Source organism: Trichechus manatus, unplaced genomic scaffold (genome assembly GCF_000243295.1).
Source record: "Trichechus manatus latirostris isolate Lorelei unplaced genomic scaffold, TriManLat1.0 scaffold00092, whole genome shotgun sequence".
Classification (NCBI taxonomy): domain Eukaryota; kingdom Metazoa; phylum Chordata; class Mammalia; order Sirenia; family Trichechidae; genus Trichechus; species Trichechus manatus.
Window position 1 is genome coordinate 7,719,665 of NW_004444028.1, and position 23,801 is coordinate 7,743,465.

The window sequence follows — 23,801 nt, forward strand, 5'->3', positions numbered from 1 at the left end:
AGGTAAGAGAGGAGGCTGAGGAGCAGGAGGAGGAGGGGGAGGTAAGAGAGGAGGCTGAGGAAGAGGAGGGAGGAGGGGTAGGTAAGAGAGGAGGCTGAGGAGCAGGAGGAGGAGGGGTAGGTAAGAGAGGAGGCTGAGGAGCAGGAGGAGGAGGGGGAGGTAAGAGAGGAGGCTGAGGAGCAGGAGGAGGAGGGGGAGGTAAGAGAGGAGGCTGAGGAAGAGGAGGGAGGAGGGGGAGGTAAGAGAGGAGGCTGAGGAAGAGGAGGAGGAGGGGTAGGTAAGAGAGGAGGCTGAGGAGCAGGAGGAGGAGGGGTAGGTAAGAGCGGGAGGCAGGAAGGATGGCAGTGCTCACCAGAGCAGTGGTGACGTGGTGGTTTTCACAGAGAAGCAAGAAGGTGCGGGCAGCAGAACACAGTGAATGTCTCTTCCTAGTCTCACTGTAGAATTTCTAGAAAAGGGACCTGGAGATCACAGACCCCCTCGCTCACAGCCCGGGTGCATTGTTGCTGCCCGGGGAGAAGAGGACTTGGAGATGGGGCAGGATCAGCCCCTGAGGACAGCCACTGCCTACTGTATCCAGCTCCTGGCAGCAGGGAGTGGTCCCCAGGCCCCCATCCCCATCCCCACAGCAGGCCCAGGTTCCTCTCTCTCCTCCTCAGGCAGCTCCAGCAGGAAGCCTGTCTCCACGGAAACCTCTGAAGAGTGTGAAGGTGCAGGAGGCCTGGAGAAGGAGAGCAGCGCTCTGAGTGTAACTTTCGTCCCCTTGGCACTTTCATCGTCCTCATTCCCATTCATAAGCTCCCCCTCTTCCTCTCCCCCTTCCCTCTCTCCCTGCTTTTAAGAATTGTCACCCTCAGGACCTGTCATTGTCCAGGAAGCTGAGGTCACTGGCTCTTCCAGGTGGATCTAGAACCTCATAGCCAACATCACCTGCTTCCTTCGCAACGTGTTGGTTTTGGGCCACGATAAGGAGGCTCCTGCTAGGAAAGCTGGGTGGGTGTCAGGCATGCGGGGCCCTCCCCACCCTGGTACCTCTGGGGGTGCATCACTGTTTCCCCCCTTCCAGCTCTCGGGACTTTTCCAGCTGGATGACAGTTATGAAACCTGTTCCTCCAAATCTGTTCCGGAGAAGGGCGAAAGTACCCAAAGAGAAAAAGAAGAGCGTGAGGAGGCAGAAACGTGAGTGCGAACAGGGAAGGAAAGGCCCATTTGTCCACTGCTTCTCTGATTTTGTTCTTGGGATTTCAGGGCAGCAGACAGAGCCGAGGAGAGCGTTGGGATTTTCGCTGGCCGGCTCGCCCCGAGGATGCCTGAGGACGCCCTCCCCGAGAACTGACACCCCTTCCACACCACCTCCGCAGTTGTCACCCATGGGGGTGGTTGGCTCAGCTGAGGCACCCCACAGTGGTCTTCCCTAGGGAAGAGGCTGCAGTGGATGCCAAGCCCACCGCCCACCCTTAAGCAGCAAAGGGCCCTGTGCCTGCGGATCTGCCACCCTGGGAGGGGCACCCAGGGATGCCAAGGAGGAGACTGAGGAGCCTGGGGTGTAGCGCCCGCCTTCGCCAGCTGAGCCCACCCTTCCCGGCCCAGCCTGCGGAGGCCTCGAAGCGGCCCTGCATGCCTGCGGGGGCCAGCGGAGTCCAGGCTTCTCAGTGCTGCTGGCACGACTATTTCATAACTCAGCGTCTGGGGCTGGATGGTTCTTTGTTGTGGGGCTGTCATGGGCATTGCAGGATGTTTAGCAACATCCCTGGCCTCCACCCACTAGATGCCAGTGCCACCACCTCCAAGTTGTGACAACCAGAAAGTCTCCAGACATTGCCAACTTTCTCCTGGGGGCAGAATCGGTTGAGAACCACTTAGCCCAAGCCTGGAGGAGCCAGAGCCCACGCAGACCCAACCGGGGGGCCGGCTGGGGGCTCCGTGCTCTGCTGGTGTGATGTGGGAGTTACTGTGCCAAGATTGCTTTGCTTCAGAGAGGGTGGGCTTCCACATGAACTTCTGAAATTTTTACCTTTAGGTTTATTGCTTTTTTAATGTCTTAGAGTTATTTCGGAGGGGGCCCTGGTGGCACAGTGGTTAAGAGTTTGGCTGCTAACCAAAAGGTCAATAATTCGAATCCACCAATCCAATCCTTTGGAAACCCTGTCCTGTAGGGTCGCTATGAGTTGGAATCAACTCACCTGGCAGCGGATTTTAGAGTTATTTCAGTTATTTACTATTTTGGTTTCATTCATTAATTTTTAATTAATTTGCATTTATTTTTAGTTAGTTTTCTAGCTGTTTCATTTTATAGCTTTAAAGTTCCCACTTTCCGTTATTTTGTTTTCAAGATTATTTAGTTCTGGAGTTATTCATATTCACTTCTTTTGTTTTAAGAATTATGTGTTTTCACATTAATTGGCTTTAGAATTATTTTTCATTAGTTTTATAATTGTGAATAACAGTATTTTCAGAGTCATTCTATTTTTAGTTACTGGAGTTTTTGAGTCATTTGTTTTTTCAGTTACCTGTTTAACCATTAAAAGCTGTCTGGGATGTTTTGAAGTATTTAGAGTGATTTATGTTTAGAGTGAGGTGTTTTTAGTTATTTTTAGGAGTCTTTTTTTAGTTATATCATTTTAGAATTAATATTAGAGTTACTTCTGTTCCCAGTTACTTATTTTCAATTATTTTAGATCCTGAGTTGTTTATTTTTGTATTCATTTATTATTTATGTTTTTATTTAGTTTTAAATTATTTCAGTTCTTTAGTTTTTGAGCTTTATATTTTATGAACTTTATTTGCAGAGGGTTTGAGGTGTAAGTTTTGAGTTATTTTCAGAGTTATTCTCAGGTGTTTGTTGCTAGTTCTATCTTTGCCATTTACATTGTTTTTCTTCTGTATTTTTACTATTTCATTTTCAGATTTATTTATTTGCAGAATTATTTAGTATTAGAATTACTTAGCATATCAGTCAGGGCCCAATCAAGAGAAAGACATCAGAGCAGTTATTTGAACAGAGAGAATTTAATATGAAGAATTGCTATCCAGCTATCAGAGAATTAAAATGGAAAAGCGGGGAGGGGAATAATGAAGTTTTTGGTTTTTCATGGTGATTTTTAACTGCAAGAAGCAGCTACCACCCCAAGGACTGAGGAAACAAAGGGAAGAGATTGGAGAAATCAAGACCCAGAAGCTTGGAGGGGGCCCCACACGGCCAGGAGTCACCCTCTGAGGAGGGGCACTGCCCAACTGGTACACCCACCCCGGGAACTGGGCAGAGGGGCTCCCGGAGCTGGATGTGGAGCTCTGGGGAGGGGGCGCCCCAGCTGATGTCTCTAAAGGGGCACCGCGAGGCACGTTATGGAAGTGCTGGGGAAACGGCCACTGCGGGTTTGAAGACCAGCTGCCAGGGGACTTCCCTTTAGTCTGTCCTGATGGCGGAGCCTGATGGGGAGCCACAGGCAGAGGAGGCAGGGGGTATGCAGACTGCTAGCCCCCCGCCACCACAAGGAACAGAAGGGTGTGTTTGCAGCTGAGAAATAACGGCTTAATAACCAGGACACTTAGCTTGGGAGGTTTCTGGTTCTAGAATTCGTTCTAGAGTGAGTTTTCAGTTCCGTTAGTTTTGGAATTGCTGGGGTTTGATTTGAACTTTTCACTGGACACAGGACCTGACTGAATCCCCTGCGTTCAGAGGAGTTGGTCAACAAACAACACCCAAAAGGTTCTTTCGGGTGAGCAAGAAAATCACTGAAGAATTCGAGAAAACTGAAGTCTCCTGTCTCACTCTGCTCATAGAAAAGCCTTGGACTGAGGTGGGGACTTCGACGCAGACTGCAGGGAGGGGCGACTTGGCGTAGCTGTCCAGCAGAACGATGTTCTCGGGAGTTTTTCAGAAAGTTAAGCTGTTGTGGGGCCGCCCTCTGCCACCGCTTTTCCGAACGACAATTCCCGATAGAGTGTTTCAGACTTGTAAACAACAATAGTTTCTCTTGGTACAATAAAATAAAGTTCTTCCTAATCTAAGGAAATTGTATGCGCTTCTACCTGCATTATTTTCTAACCCACATTGTTCCAATTTGGGCATAAGGACGTCTGTTTATTTACGTGTATCTTTTCTCGTTTAATTCAACACCTGTTTTCTGGGCTCCCCCGTCCTAAGGAAGGTGCTGGTTGGTACCAGGTGAGACCAGGAAGGTATAAAGATGATTGAGAAGCTCTCAGTCCAGTTGCGGGAGACAGAGGTGGACACAGATGAGCACAACACGGTGTTACGAACACTGTGGGAGCACAGAACACTGTCACTGGCTCTTCCTGATGTAGTCGGGGAAGGGGTGACATCTGAGCTGGGCCTTAGAGTAAGCAGTTTCCGGGTGGCAAGGAAGGGCATCCTAGGCTGAGGGAACAGTTCATGCGAAGGCACAGAGGCAGGAAGGCGCAGTGCGCTGTGGGGGAGGTGAGGAGAGGCCACTGGGTCCAGGGTTCAGAAAGGTGCTCCGTGAAGGGCTGGCCATGGAGCTTTATAGCCACTGCCTCATTTGGTTCCACAGCAAGCCCACAAGGTAGCAGGAAGCAACTAGTCATCTTCCCTGATCTTACAGTTCCCAACACGTTCAAAGGCCCTCTGACTTGCCATTCCTGAAAACCGTCAGCTTATTCCTAGCTTTATCCTCCTGTCCCCATTTTCATCAGCCCATTCACTCCGTCCCACTTACTTTTGGAAGTGCGTCCCTCCTTCCTTTTCCTTTCGATTCCTGCATCTGTGGAGAAGGAGGAGGGGGTGAGACCAGCTGGCTGCAGAGGGAGACCAAGCAGAGCAGATCTGCTGTGGGGAGCCCGGGGAAGTTCTGTGGACCACCCCGGTGGACAGTGGGGGACGTGGATCTTAGCGTAGCCGTTCGTGACTTCCAGCTGCTTCCGCAACCTTGGAAAGGTGGTAACAGCCACCCTTAGAACCTGCTAAGATCCAACCCAGGCTTCTGAATTCAGCAGATTGGGGTTTTAAAAGCACACAGAGCCCTTTGCAGCATCAATAGCATCGGACATGTCCGGTCAAAGTATAGTCCTATGCAATCTATGGCGGCATATTTACAGAAGAATCAGCTTCATCCATTTTATAATACACATTCATACATTCAGTCTTGAGTATATGTGTATACATGCACACACACGAGTGCATCAAAAATTCCTCAGCAGACTTCTCTGGTTTCGTCTGCCTGGTTATCTTACCAATCACAGTGGGTACAATTCGCTATGAGAATATGTAAAGACTCTTAATGGATTTGGTAGATTTCTTGCCTTCCATGCCGGAGACCTGGGTTTGATTCTAGCCAATGCACCTCATGCACGGCAACCACCCATCTGTCGGTGGAGGCTTGTGCGTTGTCGTGATGCTGAACAGGTGTCAGCAGGGCTTCCAGACTAAGAGGGACTAGAAAGAAAGGCCTGGCAATCTACTTCTGAAAATCAGCCAGTGCAAACACGCTAGATCACAAAGGTCCAATCATGGGATGGCGCGGGACCTGGCAACATTTCCTTCTGCTGTGCATGGGGTCACCATGGCCAGGGCCTGGACACAGTGCTCACTCAGGAAATAGTGGTGAATTTTTTAGGCATCTTGAAAACGGAAAAATAAAGGGTGGCTCTTCTGTGGGTGAAATTCATGTCATCTTTCCACTTGAGTAAATGGAAATGAATCCAAAAGCATGAGTAAAATTACCAATATTGTTCTACCAGTTGTTCAGCTCATCTATGGCTTTGTAACATTGCCTGTTGCCCACTAGAGGGACTCAGATTTCAACACGTGGTTGAGGTTGAGGTTGCGGCTGCGGTAGCCTGGAGTAAAATACCCTAGCTGGAGCAGTCTTGGATCTGTAAAAGTTGGAGACAGCGTGAGTCCACATAGATACTAGCCATGCATTAAGAAATAATTAGAAAAGCTAGAGATCCTCTATTATGGGTTGAATTGTGTCCCCCAAGAATATATGTTGTAAATCCTAACCACAATGCCTGTGGTTATAATCCCACTTGGGAATAGATTGTCTTTATTAAGTCAGTGGGAAAGGATTATGTAGAGTGTGTCTTAAGTCCATTTCTTTTGAGATAGAGAATAAACAAGCAGCGAAAGAAGCAGAGATGGGGGATGGAAGATGCCAAGCCACATGAAGATCACCTAGGAGCAGAAGTTCAAAGGGAACAGGACCTTCTTCCAGAGCCAACAGAGAGAGGAAGACTTCCCCTAGAGCTGACACCCTGAATTTGGATTCTAGCCTCTTGAACTGAGTGGGGTGCTGCCCTAACATACCTAAATGTGGAAGCAGTGTTGGGATTGGGTAATGGGTAGAGGCTGGAAGACTTTTAAGGTGCCTAATAGCAAAAGCCAGAAACGCTGGTGGTGTAGTGGTTAAGAGTTGTGGCTGCTAACCAAAAGGTTGGCAGTTTGAATCCACCAGGCACTCCTTGGAAACTCTGTAGGGCAGTTCTACTCTGTCGTATAGGGTCACTATGAGTTGGAATCAATTCAACGGCAACGGGTTTGGTCTTTTTTTTTTTTTTTTTTTTTTTAATAGCAAAAGCCTAGATTGCCTCAAAGAGACTTTTGGTAGAATTATGGACGCCAAAGGTGACTCTGATGAGAGCTGAATAATTCACTTCCATGGTGGCTCGTTCATACGGCTGTTGGTAGGGGACTTCAGCTTCTACCACGTGGGTCTCTCCATAGAGCTGCTTGAGTGTCCTCACAACATGGCAGCTGGCTTTCCCCACAGTGAGTAATCCAAACGGGAGAGCAGGAGGTAGCCAAAATGCCTTTTATGACCTAGTCTTGAAAACCTATTACCATCACTTCCACCACATCCTATTTATTAGAATTCCTAATAAATCCTACACTCAAGGGGAGGGGAATTAGCCTCCACTTTTTGAAGGGATAGAGAACTAAGAAAGGTTTTACCTCAGTACTGGGGAAAATTAGCCCTAGAATAAAAGCTTCTCTAATTCTGCCTAACGAAGCTTAAAAAAAAGCTCCAACTATTTCTGAGTAATTTAGTTGTGTATTGGAACAAAGTTTGAGAATTTTTACAGGTGTCTTAGTTACCTTACAGCCATAACAGAAATGCCATAACTGGGTGGCTCTTAAGAACAGAAGTTTATTTGCTCCCCGTTCAGGAGGCTAGAGATCCAAATTCAGAGCGTGCCTCTAAGAGGAAGTCTTCCCTGTCTATTTCAGCTTCTAGTAGCTGCCAGCGATCCTTGGCGTTCCTGGGCTTGTACATCCATCTGTCTGTCAGCTGTCTTCATTTTCCCCGTGTCTATTCTGCTCTTCTTGGAACTCAGAAGTGATTAGGTTTAGGATCCCCCCTACTCTGTGTAATCTCGTTAATGTAACAAAAGAAGACCCTATTTCCAAACAGGGTCATATTTACATACACAGTAGTTAAGATTTCAATACACATTTTGGGAGGGACATAATTCAATCCGTAACAATAGGGATATAAAACTATCTAGCACACAACAAGGTAAAATTTACAATGTTTGGAATCCAATTAAAAATTACCAGGCATGCCAAAAAATTGAAAAATGCAACCCATAATGCTGATAAAAATTAATCAATTGAAACACTCAGAAACAACACAGATGATAGGTTTGTAGACAAGGAGATTAAAGCAGTTATTCTACGTATATTCCAAATATTCACTAAGCTAGAGGAAAGTCTGAACATGTTAAGAAGAGACATGGAAGATATTTTGTAAAGATTCAAATTGAACTTCTAGAAATAAAAACTACAGTGTCAGATGAAAAACACACTGCGTGGCATCAGCAGCAGATTAGACATACAAAAGAAAAGATCATCAAATTTGAACTGTTATGAATTTAACTCTCTCCTGATAAGATATGTTCAAATCCTAATCCCCAGTACCTATGAATGTGACCTTGTTTGGAAATAGAGTCTTCTTTGAAGATGTTATCAGTTACCATGAGATCATACTGGAGTAGGGTGGGTCCTAATCCAATACGAATAGTGTTTTTATAAAAGAAAAGAGACACAGATACACAGACACAGAGGGAAGATGGCATGTGAAGATGGAGGTGGAGATTGGAGTGATTCATCTACAGTCCAAGAAGTGCCAAGGATTCCCAGGAAATCACCAGAAGCTAGTAAAAGTAAAAAAAAGAAAAAGAAAAAAGCCTCTTCCCCAAGAGCCTTCAGAGAGAACATAGCCCTGTAAACGTCTTTATTTGGGCCTTACAGCCTCCGGAACTGTGAGACAATAAATTTCCATTGTTTTAAGCCATGTAGTTGGTGGCACTAGGGACAGCAGCCCTAGGAAGCGAATACAAATACGTAGCAGTGGAGATGATTTCCAATGAAACATAGAGGGGAAAAGGGAGCTGACGATACTGAACAGTCTCAGTGAGTTGTAGAACCATCTCAAGAAAACGAATATATGTGTAACTGGAGTCCTCAAAGAAGAAAAAAAAGGTCCATTGCTATCAAGTCGATTCTGACTCCTAGCGACCCTACGGGACAGAATAGTTGCAGTAAAAAGAACTCAGCATAGTACGCTTACGACAATACCTCGCAGGGGAGGGCACCGCTGGCAGACCAACGTAGAAGGCACCCGTTATTTGCCTAAAAATACCGTAATTAATATCACTGAACTGTACCTGTGACAGTGTGGAGATGACATATGCTTTGTTGTGTGTCTGTTCGCCACAATAATAAAAGAAAAAAAGAACAGGGAAGAAAAAGAAATCACACAACACAATTTTTTAAAAATGGGAGAAAGATTTAAAGAGACCCTTCTCTAAAAAAGATAACAGATTGCAAATAAGCACATGAAAAGATGCCTTTGCCACTACTAGGTTTTTACCCCACTGTATGTCATAGGCCCCAAGCAATCATCCCAGAATAATTACATGTGCCTCCCTTTAATGTCCTGTCTGGGAAATGCTTTCTAAAAATAAAGATCCATGTGAGTTCTTTATTGAGTTCAGTTAACTTAGCCCCTCATAAAACAACGTTATCTACCACTGTATATTATTTTCTTAGAAAATAGTTTCCTAGAAACACGTAGATTAGCAAAGTATTCTGTGGTTCAAAAATATAAAAGTGTTGGTATTAATCTTTTATAAAAAGCAGCACAGTCTTCAGCATTTGAAAAATGTCCTTATAGACAATCCACCAAATATTCTTCTGGCAAATGGGCGGTGAATTTTTGTGAAAAGTTCTGTAGCCTTGTTCCACATGCTTCTGAAACACCCTGCTGTGGCATCTCTCCCTTAGGCAAAGGCAAAACAAAAACCCAACCCATTGCCGTCAAGTCTGCTCTGACTCATAGCAACGCACATGACAGAGTAGACTTGCTCCACGGGGTTTTCTTGGCTGTACTTTTTATGGAAACAGATAGCGGCCTTTCTTCTGCAGCATTGCTGGGTGGATTCAAACCACTAACCTTTGGGTTAGTAGTTGAGCACAAACTGTTTGTGCCACCCAGGGCCTTAGTCAAAGACAAGAGCCCCGAAAACCAGCCTCAAGACTCTGCTCATCTAAGCACCTACTCAGAAGACTAGTTCCGACGTTTTCCAGTGAACGTAGGCTGAGGCAAGGGGTGACCCTGAGCGTCACTTGATCTCTCCCCGCGCAGCTTCCCTATCTGTGAAATTGCATAGCAATAACAGTAATAGAAGTGCCCCACCGTGGTAGCTGTGGGGCTTAAATGGGATAAAAAGAGTGCCTGACACACACACAAAAAAACCAAACCCGTTGCCGTTGAGTTGATTCCAACTCATAGCAATCCTATAGATAGGACAGAGAAGAACTGCCCCCATAAGGTTTCCAAGGAGCAGCTGGTGGCTTTGAAATGCCGACCTTTTGAATAGCAGCTGAGCTTTTAACCACTGCACCACCAGGGCCCCTAGCACATAGTATCTGCTTAATAATTGTCTGTTGAATAAATTGACTAAAAGGCCGGAATAGTAGAGAGTTGTTGACATTTGTTCAGCTGGCACAAGCTAACCCTCACCTTCCACCATAAAAAATCAGCTTGGAAACCCCACCTGCTTTGGTGAGTTTACTTGAGTAGAGTGTCTAAAACAACATAGCAAGATAAAATAGCTGTAGCTATAACTGTTTTTTAGGAAATTATTTGGGACTAAGGTGAAAGCCCTAAACCCAGTAATCAGGAGGGTATCCTAATACACCACCTGGATGTGTACAGTATTCCCCACTCAGACTCACGGGCCTCAGAGATAGACCATCATTGTTTGTGTAATTAATAGAGGAAGGAAATAATAATAATATTGAGTATTTCCATGTTTCAGGAATTTTTGATTTCTAAAACCCCCTAGGAATAGGCATTATTATCCCCATTATACAGCAGAAAGCTGGACAATGAATAAGGAAGACTGAAAAAGAATTGATGCCTTTGAATTATGGTGTTGGTGAAGAATGCTGAATATACCACGGACTGCCAGAAGAATGAACAAACCTGTTTTGGAAGAAGTATAGCCAGAGGGCTCCTTAGAAGCAAGGATGGTAACGCTTCATCTCGCATACTTTGGACACGTTAGCAGGAGGGATCAGTTCCTGGAGAAGGACATCATGCTTGGTATGGTAGAGGGTCAGCGAAAAAGAGGAAGACTCTCAACGAGAAGGATTGGCACAGTGGCTGTAACAATGGGCTCAAGCATAACAACAATTGTGAGGATGGCGCAGGACCAGGCAGTGTTTCGTTCTGTTGTGCACAGGGTCACTCTGAGTCAGAACCGACTCGACAGCACCTCACAGCAACAACACAGCAGAAGAAACTGAGGCTCAGAGAGGTTCCCCAACATCATAGAGCTGGTGAGTTGGCAGGGCCACTTCAAACCCAGACTCCCTGACTCCCAAGCTCATGCTCCTCCCGCTCGCTCCCTACAATGGCCATGCAGGGTCCCTGGGTGAGGGGTCGTGGGCCTGGAGCAGGGCCTCCTCAGACCCTTTGTAAATACACACCACCAGTCAGCCAGCCACTGGGTTTTAAAACTCCAGCTCTCCCTCATACTGAAGGACTGGTTTTCTCCTGGCTGAGAAGGGCCTCTTTTTTACAGAGCTGTACCAAGAGTTTACAGAAAAGAGGAGACCCAAGTTCTGAGAGAAGGAAGCTGGCGCCGCCATAGGCCCACTACCTCTCGTGGAGAGATCATCCCAGCTACCCTTCACCTCGGCCTGCCCCGCCCTGGCAAACACCACAAGCAATGATGAAAAGTGCCTGCTTTCGCCCAAGAACCACTTGTGGTCTCCCTCCCTCAGCGCACCACTTGGGCAGGCCTCTCAGCAACTTCTCAGAATATAAGTGACTTCAGTTTCTCCACCACAAGTGAATGAGAAGCAAAGAGCTGCTTCTTCCTCTTGGTTTCCGGGGCCTGCCCTGGAATCAGCCTTGTGGCAGTCAGAAGACCAAGCTCCTTCCACCTGGAGGAGCTGAGGGCAGCCGCGGAGGTGCAGCAGAGCGACCCTCAGCAAGGCCGCCGGCTCCCCGCGCCAGCCATGTCCTGGCAGTTCCCTGCGGTCGTGGTGCTCTTCGTGTCCCTGGCCGGTGAGTTACACACACCTGTGCGTGTTGACTTTGCCACGTCTCATCCTATTAATATTCATTCTGGTGCCACTGCCCGAGGTGAGACAGGACAGAATATAGGTATGATTTGGCCACTGTGGGTATTTGAGACAGTCGCGTCCTTATTACCTGACACAAGGGGGGACCCACCTTGATTTTCTTCCCAAAAGCTTTCACAGTTGGACTCGTTTTCCCTGAGTTAAGCAGAATAGGTGTCGTGGATTGAATTATGTCCACCAAAAAATGTGTGTATCAATTTGGCTGGGCCATGATTTTCAGAATTGTGTGATTCTCCTGTATGTTGTAAATCCTGCCTCTATGATGTTAATGATGGAGGATGGGTGGCAGTTGTGTTAGTGAGGCAGGACTCAATCTACAAGATTGGATTATGTCTTGAGGCAATTTCTTGAGATATAAAAGAGAGAAGAGAGCAGAGAGACAGGGGGATTTCATGCCACCAAGAAAGCAGTGCCAGGAGCGGAGCGCGTCCTTCGGAGCCAGGGTCCCCGCGGGGAGAAGCTCCTAGTCCGGGGGAAGATTGATAAGAAGGCCAACAGAAAGAGAAGGCCTTCCCCCTGGAGCTGACGCCCTGAATTTGGACTTTTAGCCTACTTTGCTGTGAGGATATAAACTTCTCTTTGTTAAAGCCATCCAGTTGTGATATTTCTGTTATAGCAGCACTAGATGACTACGGCAGGTGTCAACCCCAGAAGACCACTGTCCCTGGTTCCCAGATGGCACTTTATTAGAAAGAGTTTGTAGAAACCACCTGGAGGTGAGATGGGGGCCTTTCCTAAACTGTTTGCGGAATGCACATCCTGTCTGGCTCCAGGGAAAGTGCTAGGTTTGAGTCACATACAGTGAGCTGTGACGTTGGGTGAGATGTGTTCTAACAAACCGTGTCCTTTCAGAAAGGTGTAAGCCAGGGAGTGAAAGATAAGAAATTTCCACTGCACTTCAGAGAGGCTGTCTGGGAAGCTGGGCTTATAACCATTACCTTGTGTCCCAAACCACTGCTTTCACCTAGAGCGTTTTCTCCCAAGGATATTGAGTCCTCTCGCGTGCTGTGGTTCTGTTCTTGTCATCAAGTTTGCTGGTTGGTTCACAATTCTTTCTAGAAGCACTGGAATGTGCGAGAACGAGCTCCATCCTGCTAGATGCTCAAGGGAGGCCCGGTGGCATTTGGTTATAATGTAAACGGTCAGAAAAGTCGTGTGAAGGGTCGGGTCAGCTGCCCTAACCCAGGCTGTTTTCCTCGTGCCACACTTACACAATTATAGTTTCACGGTTTTTTGTGGGGAGGTGGGTAGAGGGGTGGGTAGGGTGGTTGAGAGGGAAGTCATCACTACAGTTAGCAGGGCAAGCTGGTATAAAAGCAAAACACATCCCAGTCCAGCAGTGACCTACAGTGACCCGTGTGTCCACCAAATGAAGGGCTGATGGACGACTGACAGAGTCGAGAATACAATGAGTGTCCACCAAATGAAGGGCTGACGGACGACCAACAGTCGGGAACACAATGAGTGTCCCACAAACGAAGGGGAAGTCGAGAGAAAATGCCCACACTGCCCTTTCCTGTCTGAGCTGCAAAATCCTATTCTTCCTCAAAGGTGACCCGGGCCCCAAGGTAGACAGACCGGTGTTTCCTGGCCTTTGGGAGTTACACATAACTGGATCCAAACCCCTGCTGTGACCCTCACCAGCAGGAAGGCCTTGTTCATATCCTCTGACCTCTCGGATGCTCAGTTTTTTCAGTGAAAAATGGGGGAAATCTTATCCTCTCCCTGGGTGTTGGGAAGGCAGAATAAGATCACTCTTCTCCCAACACACCAGGCTCCTAAGCCTTGTGCCTTTTGCAATGTACGCTTCCTCCTGTCTGCAATACCATTTGCTGTCTTGTCAGCTGGAAGAATTTCTCCTTGTGTTGGATTCCCCACTCCACCACCAAGCTCCCATAGCGCCCACATTGAAGAGGAACTATTGATTACTTAGGTGTCTGCCCCACAAAGCTGTGAGCCCGAGAGGGCAAAGACTACCCTGATGTGGAACCTGGCTCAGAGGAGGTCATGCTTGTTGGATTGGGGGTGGCAGGGAAGCCAACCAAAGACTGCCCGGGAAGAGATCAGCTGTCAGAGAAACGCCTAGAGAAGAGGTAGTCCTGAGCTCTTGTGTGGTGGCTGACTTTCCCAGGGACTGGCCAACCAAGTCATCTCTCAGCTCCTTCTGTGGTTTGTAGGGGAACCAAGACCTTCTCACGCCTTTTCCTGCAGATCACACATCTAAAGGAGTCTGAGCAGTGGATCAAGGCCCTGGGGTACTTGTCTGCTGAGCCTCCTGAATCCTGGAGAGGAGTTGCTGGGGTGGTGGTAGGAGGAGAAGAGCGAACCAGTGTGTGGGCTCCAGTACTATGTTCTCTTGATTAGAGGGTCAGCCACGAGTTTTTATCATGCATCACATTTGGTTTGAATTTCTATGCCTGAATATCAGTCAGGGTTTGATCTGAGAAGCAGAATCACTAGGAAAGATACAGTAAGATTTCTATCTGTCCCCACAAGAGCATAGATTTTGAGCTCTGCCCTGCTATTGCTTCTGCTCACTGCCCTCTTTGTGGCTCTCAGGCAGACAAGTGACCTTGACTAAACTTCTCTGGGGCCAAAGGCCCTTTTTTAAAATTGTGGCCCAATTTTGACAAAGATTGGTCATGTAAGTGTGGTCATGTGCATAGATTTTATAGGACAGCGTATTATTTCCCAGCTTTATTGAGTACCTAACAAATATGTGAACTCTCTGGGACATATTACAATGCACAGTGTACCTATCATTGTCAGTTTTCTGTCTAATCACCTGCCCATCATTTATGACCCCCCCCCACCCCTACATCTGTAGGGAGATGGGAAGGAGAGAGGACAGATCAGGGAAGGAGAATGGGAATATTAGAACAATATTTCATAGACTGGGTCAATCTGTAACACACCTGTGAACTTCCTGGGATGTTTAATTAGAGTCTGCCCCCTGGCACTTTTGGTCTGGCAACCTACCAACCTGGCCTTCTGTCCATCACCCATATTCCTCATCCCAAAGACACACACTCTCATACCACAGCAAGACCTCATAGCTACCATCACCTCCAGCCACCACACTAAGACTTCTACACAGCATACACACCTTGGCAGGGTGGCGTGAGTCTTCCTGGTCTCTTGTGATGCCACATGTTCATGAACCACCAACATGCTTTTTGCCTTATGTCAGTTCCTTCCTCACTACTGAGAAAGAAGTTCTAGTTGCATTTGAGGAAGCCTTCCATTTTGGAGGGCATCCTCAGCTGGGCAAATTCTACTCAGTTGAGAAGACTTGCTTTAGCTCCTAAGACCTGTCACATATGGTAGGATTTTAGCAAGGATTCAATGATCTCCCCAGGAGAACAAAAGGGGACTGGTTTCCAGTCTCCCAGAGTTCCTTGCAGCAATCTTTGCTTCTTACAAGACAGACCTGGAAATCACATCTGCGCGTGTTTTCTCTCTCCATAGCAGTGGTATGAACCTAAGGAGGTTCTTGCTGGGTTTTTGACCAATGAACCAGCAACTCAGGTTTCGCCCAAATGAGTTGTGAAAATAAATATTCAACAACTATCAACTTCCATTTAAATTTTTTTTAAAAAATCGACTGTGATCGAGTCGATTCCGACTCATAGCGACCCCGTAGGACAGAGTAGAACTGCCCCCATAGGGTTTCCAAGGCTGTAAATCTTTACGGAAGCAGACTGCCACATCTTTCTGCTGCAGAGTGGACCTTTGGCCTCTTGAACCACTGACCTTTCTTATTGCAGCCAAGTGCTTAACCACTACACCACCAAGGCGCCATCAACTTCCATAACAATCTTGAAAGGAAAAATCTTACTCCAAGCACTACAATGTGGCCATAAAGGTCTTACATATAGTGATTTTATGAAGGTTTGCAAAGTAAACCTACAGCCCATAAAAGCCACAACCCCCAAGTATCATGCATTTAACTTATGCAAATGAATACTTTAGATACAAAAGACTCTTTAATAATAATCTCATTTGACTTACTGGCATTAAAAATAAGAGCAACACTTTTTAAAAGGTTATCTGAGGCAGTTTGAATCCTTTTTGAGCCCCCGTTTTGCAAGCCAACTGTGCAGAAATAATTCACAAGTCTTACTACTGGGCTTGAAGTTAGAACTTTTCTATTTGCTCATGTAAACTTGAAAGAAAGTCTCACCGAAGACCACCATTATGAGGATTTGGCGAATTGGGGTTACTGGAGAGACACCCTCTCATTGCTCTCTCCTCTGCTTTTGTCTGTTCCCTCACCATTCTTCCCAGTGACCCACCCTACCTCTTCCAATCCCTAAATTCAAGGGCAGGCTTTGATTCAGACACACAGGGGCTTGAGTCCCAGCTCCAACATTTCCTAGTTGTATAATAGCGGCCAAGTTGAGGGCATTTTCTAAGCCTGGGCTTCCTCATCTAAAGATGGATACAGATAGTACCCACCAGAGGGTTATATTTAGAGCAATCAGTGAAAGACGACCCTTGACCTGAGGCTTGCCATGTAGTAAGTCCAGTGACTTGAAATTACTATTATTATTATTATTATTATGGGAAAAGTAACCACTTAGAAATGTACTGAGTGGAGGAGGGAGATCCTCGAGGTGTTTGTGGGTTAGTTTCGTTGGACGTGAACTTCAGGACTTCGTGAATACCAGCGTACAGTAACCTCCTTCTTTGCCTGCGTTTCCCCATCACTGCCCAGCACCAGGAGCTACACTCCGATGAGTGGGGGTGGGCAAACACAAAGAAACCACAACGTTGAAGGGGCAGAGCAGTCTCTCTCAGTTGGCCTGATCGTGAACTCCCAAAGAACATCATCTGCATTTTTTCCACTTTTCCGACTTGCTTTGTGCCTAAAAGGAGGCAAGGATAGAGCCAGAGGCCTTCTGCCCTTAAGTGCTTTCACTTAATTTAACTTGTTTGAGCCTCGCCATAAACCTACAAGGTCTACAGTCCTCATTTACCCACTCAAATGTTCCTTCATCCAGCCCACATCCACTGAAACGTTTCTGTGCGCAGGCACTCGTGGTTAAAAAAAAAAAAAGGCAGCTCCCACCTTCAGACCGCTTTTAATCTAGTGGGAGAGATAGGCAATCAACAAATAAACCAATACATAATAAATAAATAAATGATATTATTATTAAATAAAATAATTTTATTAACTGAGATAATAATATTGCTACAAATAATAAACCAGTGAATAGAAGCAAGGCTGGTATTCTGCTGGTACACACAGTCGGGCCAGGCTGATCATTACATATTTGAGTGAGTAATTACAAATTGTGATTAGCGCACCGAGAACACTAATACAACATCGTGATGGAGAATGTAGAGGACGAGACACATTTTATAAGGAGAACAGGGAAGGCCCTCGGAAGAACTGAAGTTTAAGCGAAGACATAAAGGACAGCCCACTTGGATTATCACAGCTATTCTGGCTTAATTCTCTTTCTGGGTTGAGAAAGGTTAGGTCACTCAAGAGGTTAGGTAAGAAAATGACGGGAATCTGACTATATTTAGGAAAACAACCGGTGGGTAGATTAAAAAAAGAAGAAAGGGAAGAGATGGTGTTGGGGGAAATCAATCTCCCCATCTCTGGAGGTGATTAAGCACAGATGGGACGAACACACTGGAAAGATGCGCACAGATGGGACGGACACACGGGAAAGATGCGCACAGATGGGACGGACACACGGGAAAGATGCGCACAGATGGGACGGACACACGGGAAAGATGCATATGCACACTATAGGGTTGTAGGTACAAGTTAGGGTCTGATTGGGGTTGGACTAGATGACCTGTAAGATCCTTTTCAAACTTTGGGTCTGATTCTCTGAAAACTATAAAACCCTGCACGCGTCCCACACCAGCTCTATCAGGTCACTGTCGACTGGATTTGAATTTGAAGGTGGGGAAGGAGGAGGGCTCGTTGGGTGGCATTGCCACTTAGGTGTCTAGCTGAGCATGATCACCTTGGTGATCACACACAGAGCAGCTGGATGCAGAATACCTGCAGTGTGGTCACACCCCTGGAAAAGCCCGGGTGCAGCCAAACATTGCAGCGATGTGGCCCAGCGGCAGAATTGGGGATCTTTACCTCATTGTTATATCTTTGTGAATTTCCCCCACATCTAAATATATGTGTGTTAATTTTTCATGAACAAATATTAAAAAGGGGTGAGGGCTTACAAGCAACGTGTGACAGCTTTGTTTCCTAATTTGCAGTAGTTTTGCACTATAGCAGCCAACTGAGAGAGAAAGCGTTTCCGGAAGGCAGCGATGATCTCCAGCCCACTGCACCAGCCACCGCGCAGGCCAGGCCTTCTCCCCCGCAACCCACCAGCCAAGCGCCTCACAAAACGTTAACAGCAAGCTTGACAGACGGCCGCACCGCCTCTCAAACAGCTGCCACCACTTCCAAGTCTGACAGCCCAACAACCCACACAATGATAAAAACTCCCGCGACAACGGCATCAGTCACTACAGAAAGTCTCCCGCCCACCAGCCCAATAACTCACACCCTGGTCACAACCCAGGCCACATCCAGCATCTCACAATCGGCTCCTCCAGTTACTGAAGCTACAATTGGCCCCAGTGCAGCTCCTCACTCACGGTCACCCCCAGTCACCCCACCAGCCCATACAACCCTAACCCGTCCCTCAACTCTCAGCCACACAGCTGAGAAAACCAACCAACCCAGTAACCAGACTTCCCATCCAGCAACGTTGCCCACTGCACCAGGCAACAGCACAACCAGTCAGACGCCCTCACAACCCACCCACGCCCCAGGAACAACCACAGCCACACACAATCTCACCCAGACAGCACCACCAGCCCCCCCTGGGCCCACCCTTGCACCACAGCCATCGTCAGCCAAGATTGGAATTTATCAAGTTCTGAATGGAAGCAGGCTGTGTATAAAAGCAGAGCTGGGGATAGAGCTGATCGTTCAAGATGAGGAGTCGGTAAGTGGGGCTGAGAGTGACCGTTTCCCTGCATCCTCTGTCTTTAATGAAATGAACAGCTGCGTGTTCGGCCTTCCCCACGATGCTCAGTTCAAAGGGGGATCTATTTTAGAACACAAACCGATAAAAATAGAAACCAACAGAGAGTGTTTGGAGAGAGAAGGAACACACCACACTTGTAAATATGCACAGTCCTCCCTGTTAGTCAGCCTGGGCAGTGAGTTCAGTTCTGGACCCAGCCCCGTCCTATCCCTCCAGATAACTCCCGACTCTCAGCTCCTTCTCCCTGAATCCAGAGGTTTGCATGAGATGGTCTCTATAGTCCCAGACAGAGTCCCTGGGTGGTGCAAATGGTTAATGCACTCAGCTGCTAACTGAAAAGTGGGAGGGTTGAATCCACCCAGAGGTGCCTCAGAAGAAAGGCCTGGCGATCTACATCCCAAAAAAATCAGCCATTGAAAACCCTATGGAGCACAGTTCTACTCTGACCCTCATGGGGTAGTCAGCAGTCAGAATCAATACTACAGCAACTGGTTGGCTGGGTAATTTCAGTCAACTCTGACAGTAATGTGGAAAATCTAGACTAACAAGATCACGGGGGTGGGCTATGATTATTTGATTTACTAAAGGTGCCACCATAAAAATAATACATGCTTTCCTTTTTTTTTTTTTTGTACAGTTTTTATGATTTCAACTAAACCTTCCACATCCAAGCTTTCACTGAGACAGATGTTCATTAAACAGCGAGCTCCTTCTTGCAGTACCTTTCAACATATCTCATTTAACAAAAATTTAAGTTCCACTCAGCTTATCAGGGATGCCAGAACCGAAAACCAAACCCCCTGTCGTCAATTCTGACGCATGGCAACCCCACATGTTACAGAACAGAACTGAGCTCCCTAGAGTTTTCTCAGCTGTAGTCTTTATAGAAGAAGATCGCCAGACCTTTCTTTCACAGTGCCACTCGATGGGTTCGAACCCCCAACCTTTCTCTTAGTAGTCCAGCGAGAATAATTTGCACCACCCAGGGACCTATCAAGAATACACTGGCTATGCTTTACCTATCAAGGAACTTCTCTCTGTGAGAGGACTTCTTTAAAAAAGTCTTCGGAAGACCAGACTTACTGGTCTGGCAGAGACTGGAGAAACCCCAAGAGTATGGCCCCCCAACACCCTTTTAACTCAGTACTGAAGTCACTCCTGAGGTCACCCTTCAGCCAAAGATTAGACATGCCCGTAAAACAAACAATAATGCACATAGCTCAACCATGTATACGAGACTAAATGGGCACACCAGCCCAGGGGCAAGGACGAGAAGGCAGGAGGGGACAGGAAAGCTGGATGAATGGAAATGGGGAACCCAAGGTGGAGAAGGGGAGAGTGTTGACGCATTGCAGTATTGGCAACCAAGGTCACAAAACAGTATGTGTACTAATTGTTTAATGAGAAACTAATGTGCCTTGTAAGCCTTCACCTAAAGCACAATAAAAAATAAAATAAAAATCTTTGGAATGTACGGCTTGGGCATGAGAGGTGTCCTCTGGGGAGCCTACAGTTCTCAAGTGGGCACCCACATGCCTTGGGCGTAGGTTCACTTACTGGTCTGCTTCCCATACCCTAGTCTGAATTTTCTTCCACTTCTCAATGAAGCTGATCTCTCTTATTTGGTTTAGGTTTTTTCACCACAAAGATACTTCAACATCAACCCCAACGCGACCCAAGCCTCTGGGAACTGTGGCCCCCGAAAATCCAACCTCCTTTTGAATTTCCAAGGTGGCTTTGTGAATTTCACATTTACCAAGGTGAGGTCTGAGCACCTGCATGCCGAGGGCTCTGGAATCGCTTTTCAGGGCCCTCCTCCCGGGCCGTGCTGCAATCCCACACTTCACGTCCCAGCAGAACCGAATCTCAGAGCCTTTCGAGCTCTTCACTGATAATAAGTGCGTGGAGATGGAGAGAGGGGAAGTTTCAACATTTTATGTTTGCATTCTTTCCCCTTCAGCGTCTTAGGGAAGGCTTGGCCTCTGGGGACCCAGCCACTGTTGCCCTTTGCAAACTACCTAAAGGAGGAAGTGGTACAGAGGTACAGAGGTACAGACCCATAGAAAATCCCATGGGGGCAGGATTGTTCTAAGACCAAAATTAAAGGTCAGATGGTTCTTTCCAACCACTCCAGCCCAAATTCAGGGACTAACCGGCTCCTGGGTTTTCCAGACCCCCGCCTGGAAGGGGGCAGACGATGAAGTAAAGCGGAGAGTGTGGACGTGCGTGTCAGAGACCTGGCTGCAAACTTGACTCTGTCGCTCATTTTCCCTGTGACTCTGGGCAGGCCACGTAAGCTATGCCCGTTTTATTTTATCATCTGTAGAATGGGGGAAAGGAATTAGAGACCACCTCTGCAGAGAGCATGCCCGGTGCATGGAGCAGGGTGCTAGTAACAGCCAGTAGCTATGATTACAGGAACTGAAACAGCCAAACATCTTGGGGAGACAACGCTGGCCATCCCACGCTCAAGGGAGAGATGGGGTTCCCCTATTTGCCCTAAAGAGTCCTTCAGTAGGCGGAGTAACAGCCTGGGAGGAGGCTGTGAACAGATGCCTACGGCTGGGACTCAGTAACGGCCTCTTTCTCACCTGGGACCCTGAAGTTGGAGGAACAGCATCTTCTAGAGGAACAAGCAGAGACTCTGGGGCCAGACAGACCAGAGTCGACTCTCAGCCGTTAAGATGTACTAGCTGTGTGATCTCAGGCTAGTTGGGGCCTCAGTTTCCTCACTTGTGAAATGGAAACAATTAATACCTGCCTAACAGGTATTAATGGTGGCACAGTGGTTAAAGCAATTGACTGCTAACTGAAAGGTCAGCCGTTCGAATCCACCAGACGCTTCTTGGAAACCCTACAAGGCAGTTCTACTCTGTCCTATAGGGTGGCTATGAGCAGGAATTGACTCGATGGCAACGGGTTTGGTTTGGTTTGGTTTTAACAGGACTTTTGAAGGATTAGAAACGGTGCATGTAAACTGTCCAGCACAGGGCTTGACTCATAGCAGTGTTCAGTAAAGCGTGGTTACTATTATTACTAAACTGGTAATAAGGCTTCATCCTCCTGGGGCGTATTTTTCTCCACAAGATAGCAATGCACTTGAGAAGTCAGTGGTTTCCTTTCGGTACCAAATGGGAAGGACATAATCCCTCACACCAGAGGACTATTCAGGACAGAATAAGTCTTCTAGCCCTAGACAATTAAGCTTAAATGCTAGAGCTATCAGGAATAAAAAAAAAAGAGTCACTTCAGCAAAATGGCAGAGGATACAGACAGAAGCATGCATAATTACCACTTGGGGCTCTGCTTCACCCCGACCACTGCGCTGGGAATAATTGCCTGAGGGGAGGCTGCAGGACCCTCCAGCTTTGTCTAGGCCTTAGGCAGAACTGCAAACAGAAGTTTCTTTGGCGCCTGCCAACTCCTTTCTTTTATCTCCTGGTGACTGCACAAAGCCTTCAGGCTGAACTCTGACCCAATTCCATCCCAGAATTCAATCACCACCTTTCTGGAAGTGTACCTGCTCCCAGATGACCCCTCCCTGCAGAGGTGTGGGCAGAAACTCGCATCCAGATAGAGCTGGATGCACAGCAGGTCATCCCCCCTTCCCTCCACCCACCTGCAGGAGGGTTCAAGGTAAGCCACTCTCCGTCCAGGGTCCAAGAGCTGCAGGAGCTGCTCTGCCTTGTCCGGCCAGCCAAATTCATCTTGTTCATTCCACTCCCCAGCGCAAACCCCCAAGAAGCTGGTCTTAGTTGCAAGACAAGATGAAAGCAGAGAGGTTCACGCCTTGCCGTTGAGTCGATTCTGACTCACAGAGACCCTATAGGAGAGAGCAGAAGGGCCACATATTCCTGCCTGCCAGCCCTAGTCCTCTGCATTTCAAAAGAGAACTTAATTAAGTAAAAACAGGGGCCACAAGCCGACTGGTGATTTTTTTTTTCTTCAAATGGGCAGTCCTTACATTTTTATTTTCCCACATTTAATGAAGACAAAAAAGATTTCATTTTTCCTTTAAATCTGCATAAGAAAAACTCTAGGGTCAGCATGAGAAACAAAGTGACAACCGACATAGCCTCGGAGCCCTGGTGGCGCAGTGGTTAAGAGCTCGGCTGCTCACCAAAAGGTCGGCAGTTCGGCCCCACCAGCTGCTCCTGGAAACCCTATGGGGCGGTTCTGCTCTGCCCTGTGGGGTCACTGTGAGGCCGAATCGACTTGACGGCAATGGGGGCCGTGTGTGCTTAACCACTACACCACCAAAGTGCCATCAAATTCCGTAACAATCTTGAAAGGACAAATCTTACTCCAAGCCCTACAATGTGGGCATAAAGGTCTTACATATAGTGATTTTATGAAGGTTTACAAAGTAAACCTACAGCCCATAAAAGCCAAAACCCCCAAGTATCAACGGCAGTGGGTTTGGGACAGAGCCCCAGTAGCGAGGAGCTGAAGAGGGGAGAATGCTGGTCCCACCCAGAGGGAGCAGCCACTCCCCAGCTCCAGCTGGTGGCTCCGTGGTGGGGCTGGCATGGAACCAGTGACCGTCCCTGTCTTGACGACTGGCATCATTCTGAGTGGCCGGGTCCTGCAGTACCAGCTGTTAAATGTTTTAGACGCCCCCTCTCTCCGCTGTTACTGAGGGGCCAGTGTTGCCACATCTTGATTGTTCAAGAGAAGGCAGAAATCTAGATTTTTCATAAAAGTACATGATTTTTAAATGCCAACAACATGTTTTTAAAAATTTGAGCATCGTGCTGGCCAACAAAATACAGTTGCAGTATTGCAGCAAAATACTTCTACTCACATTTGGCCTGTGGATCCTGGTGCTGTAGCTTCTGCCTGAAAAAGTGGAATGTGTGGAATGCATTGGAGCAGGAAAGCCTTCTAGATGCTTCCCAAAGGGAAAGGGGCTCGACAATTCAGTCACTTTTCAAACAAACACTGCTACTCTCTAGTGTGGCTTGACAGCGGTACTGCGGACATTTGGGGCAAGGTGGTTGGTCGTGGGGGCTGTCCTGTGCCTTGTAGGATGTCTAGCTGCATCCCTGGTCTCTATCCACTAGATGCCAGTACTGCGTGCACGCGTGTGCGCGCGCGCATACACACACACACACACACACACACACACACACACACACACA

The 23,801-nt window shown here is 47.3% G+C and overlaps 2 protein-coding genes across 2 annotated transcripts in view; both read left to right on the forward strand.

Moving 5' to 3' along the window:
• The window catches only part of MCF2L2 (MCF.2 cell line derived transforming sequence-like 2), a 235,619-nt gene extending 234,436 nt beyond the window's left edge, over window positions 1–1,183 (forward strand). Inside the window, 2 exon segments of the mRNA XM_004382342.1 lie at window positions 660–748; window positions 1,067–1,183. Coding sequence (XP_004382399.1) covers window positions 660–748; window positions 1,067–1,183 — 206 coding nt within the window.
• Window positions 1,184–11,082: 9,899 nt separating this feature from the next.
• The window catches only part of LAMP3 (lysosomal associated membrane protein 3), a 32,096-nt gene continuing 19,377 nt past the window's right edge, over window positions 11,083–23,801 (forward strand). Inside the window, exons 1-3 of the mRNA XM_023736815.1 lie at window positions 11,083–11,561; window positions 17,879–18,618; window positions 20,292–20,420. Of these exons, the coding sequence (XP_023592583.1) occupies window positions 11,513–11,561; window positions 17,879–18,618; window positions 20,292–20,420 (918 nt within the window). The 5' untranslated portion in view covers window positions 11,083–11,512. The remainder of the gene's footprint in view (window positions 11,562–17,878; window positions 18,619–20,291; window positions 20,421–23,801) is intronic.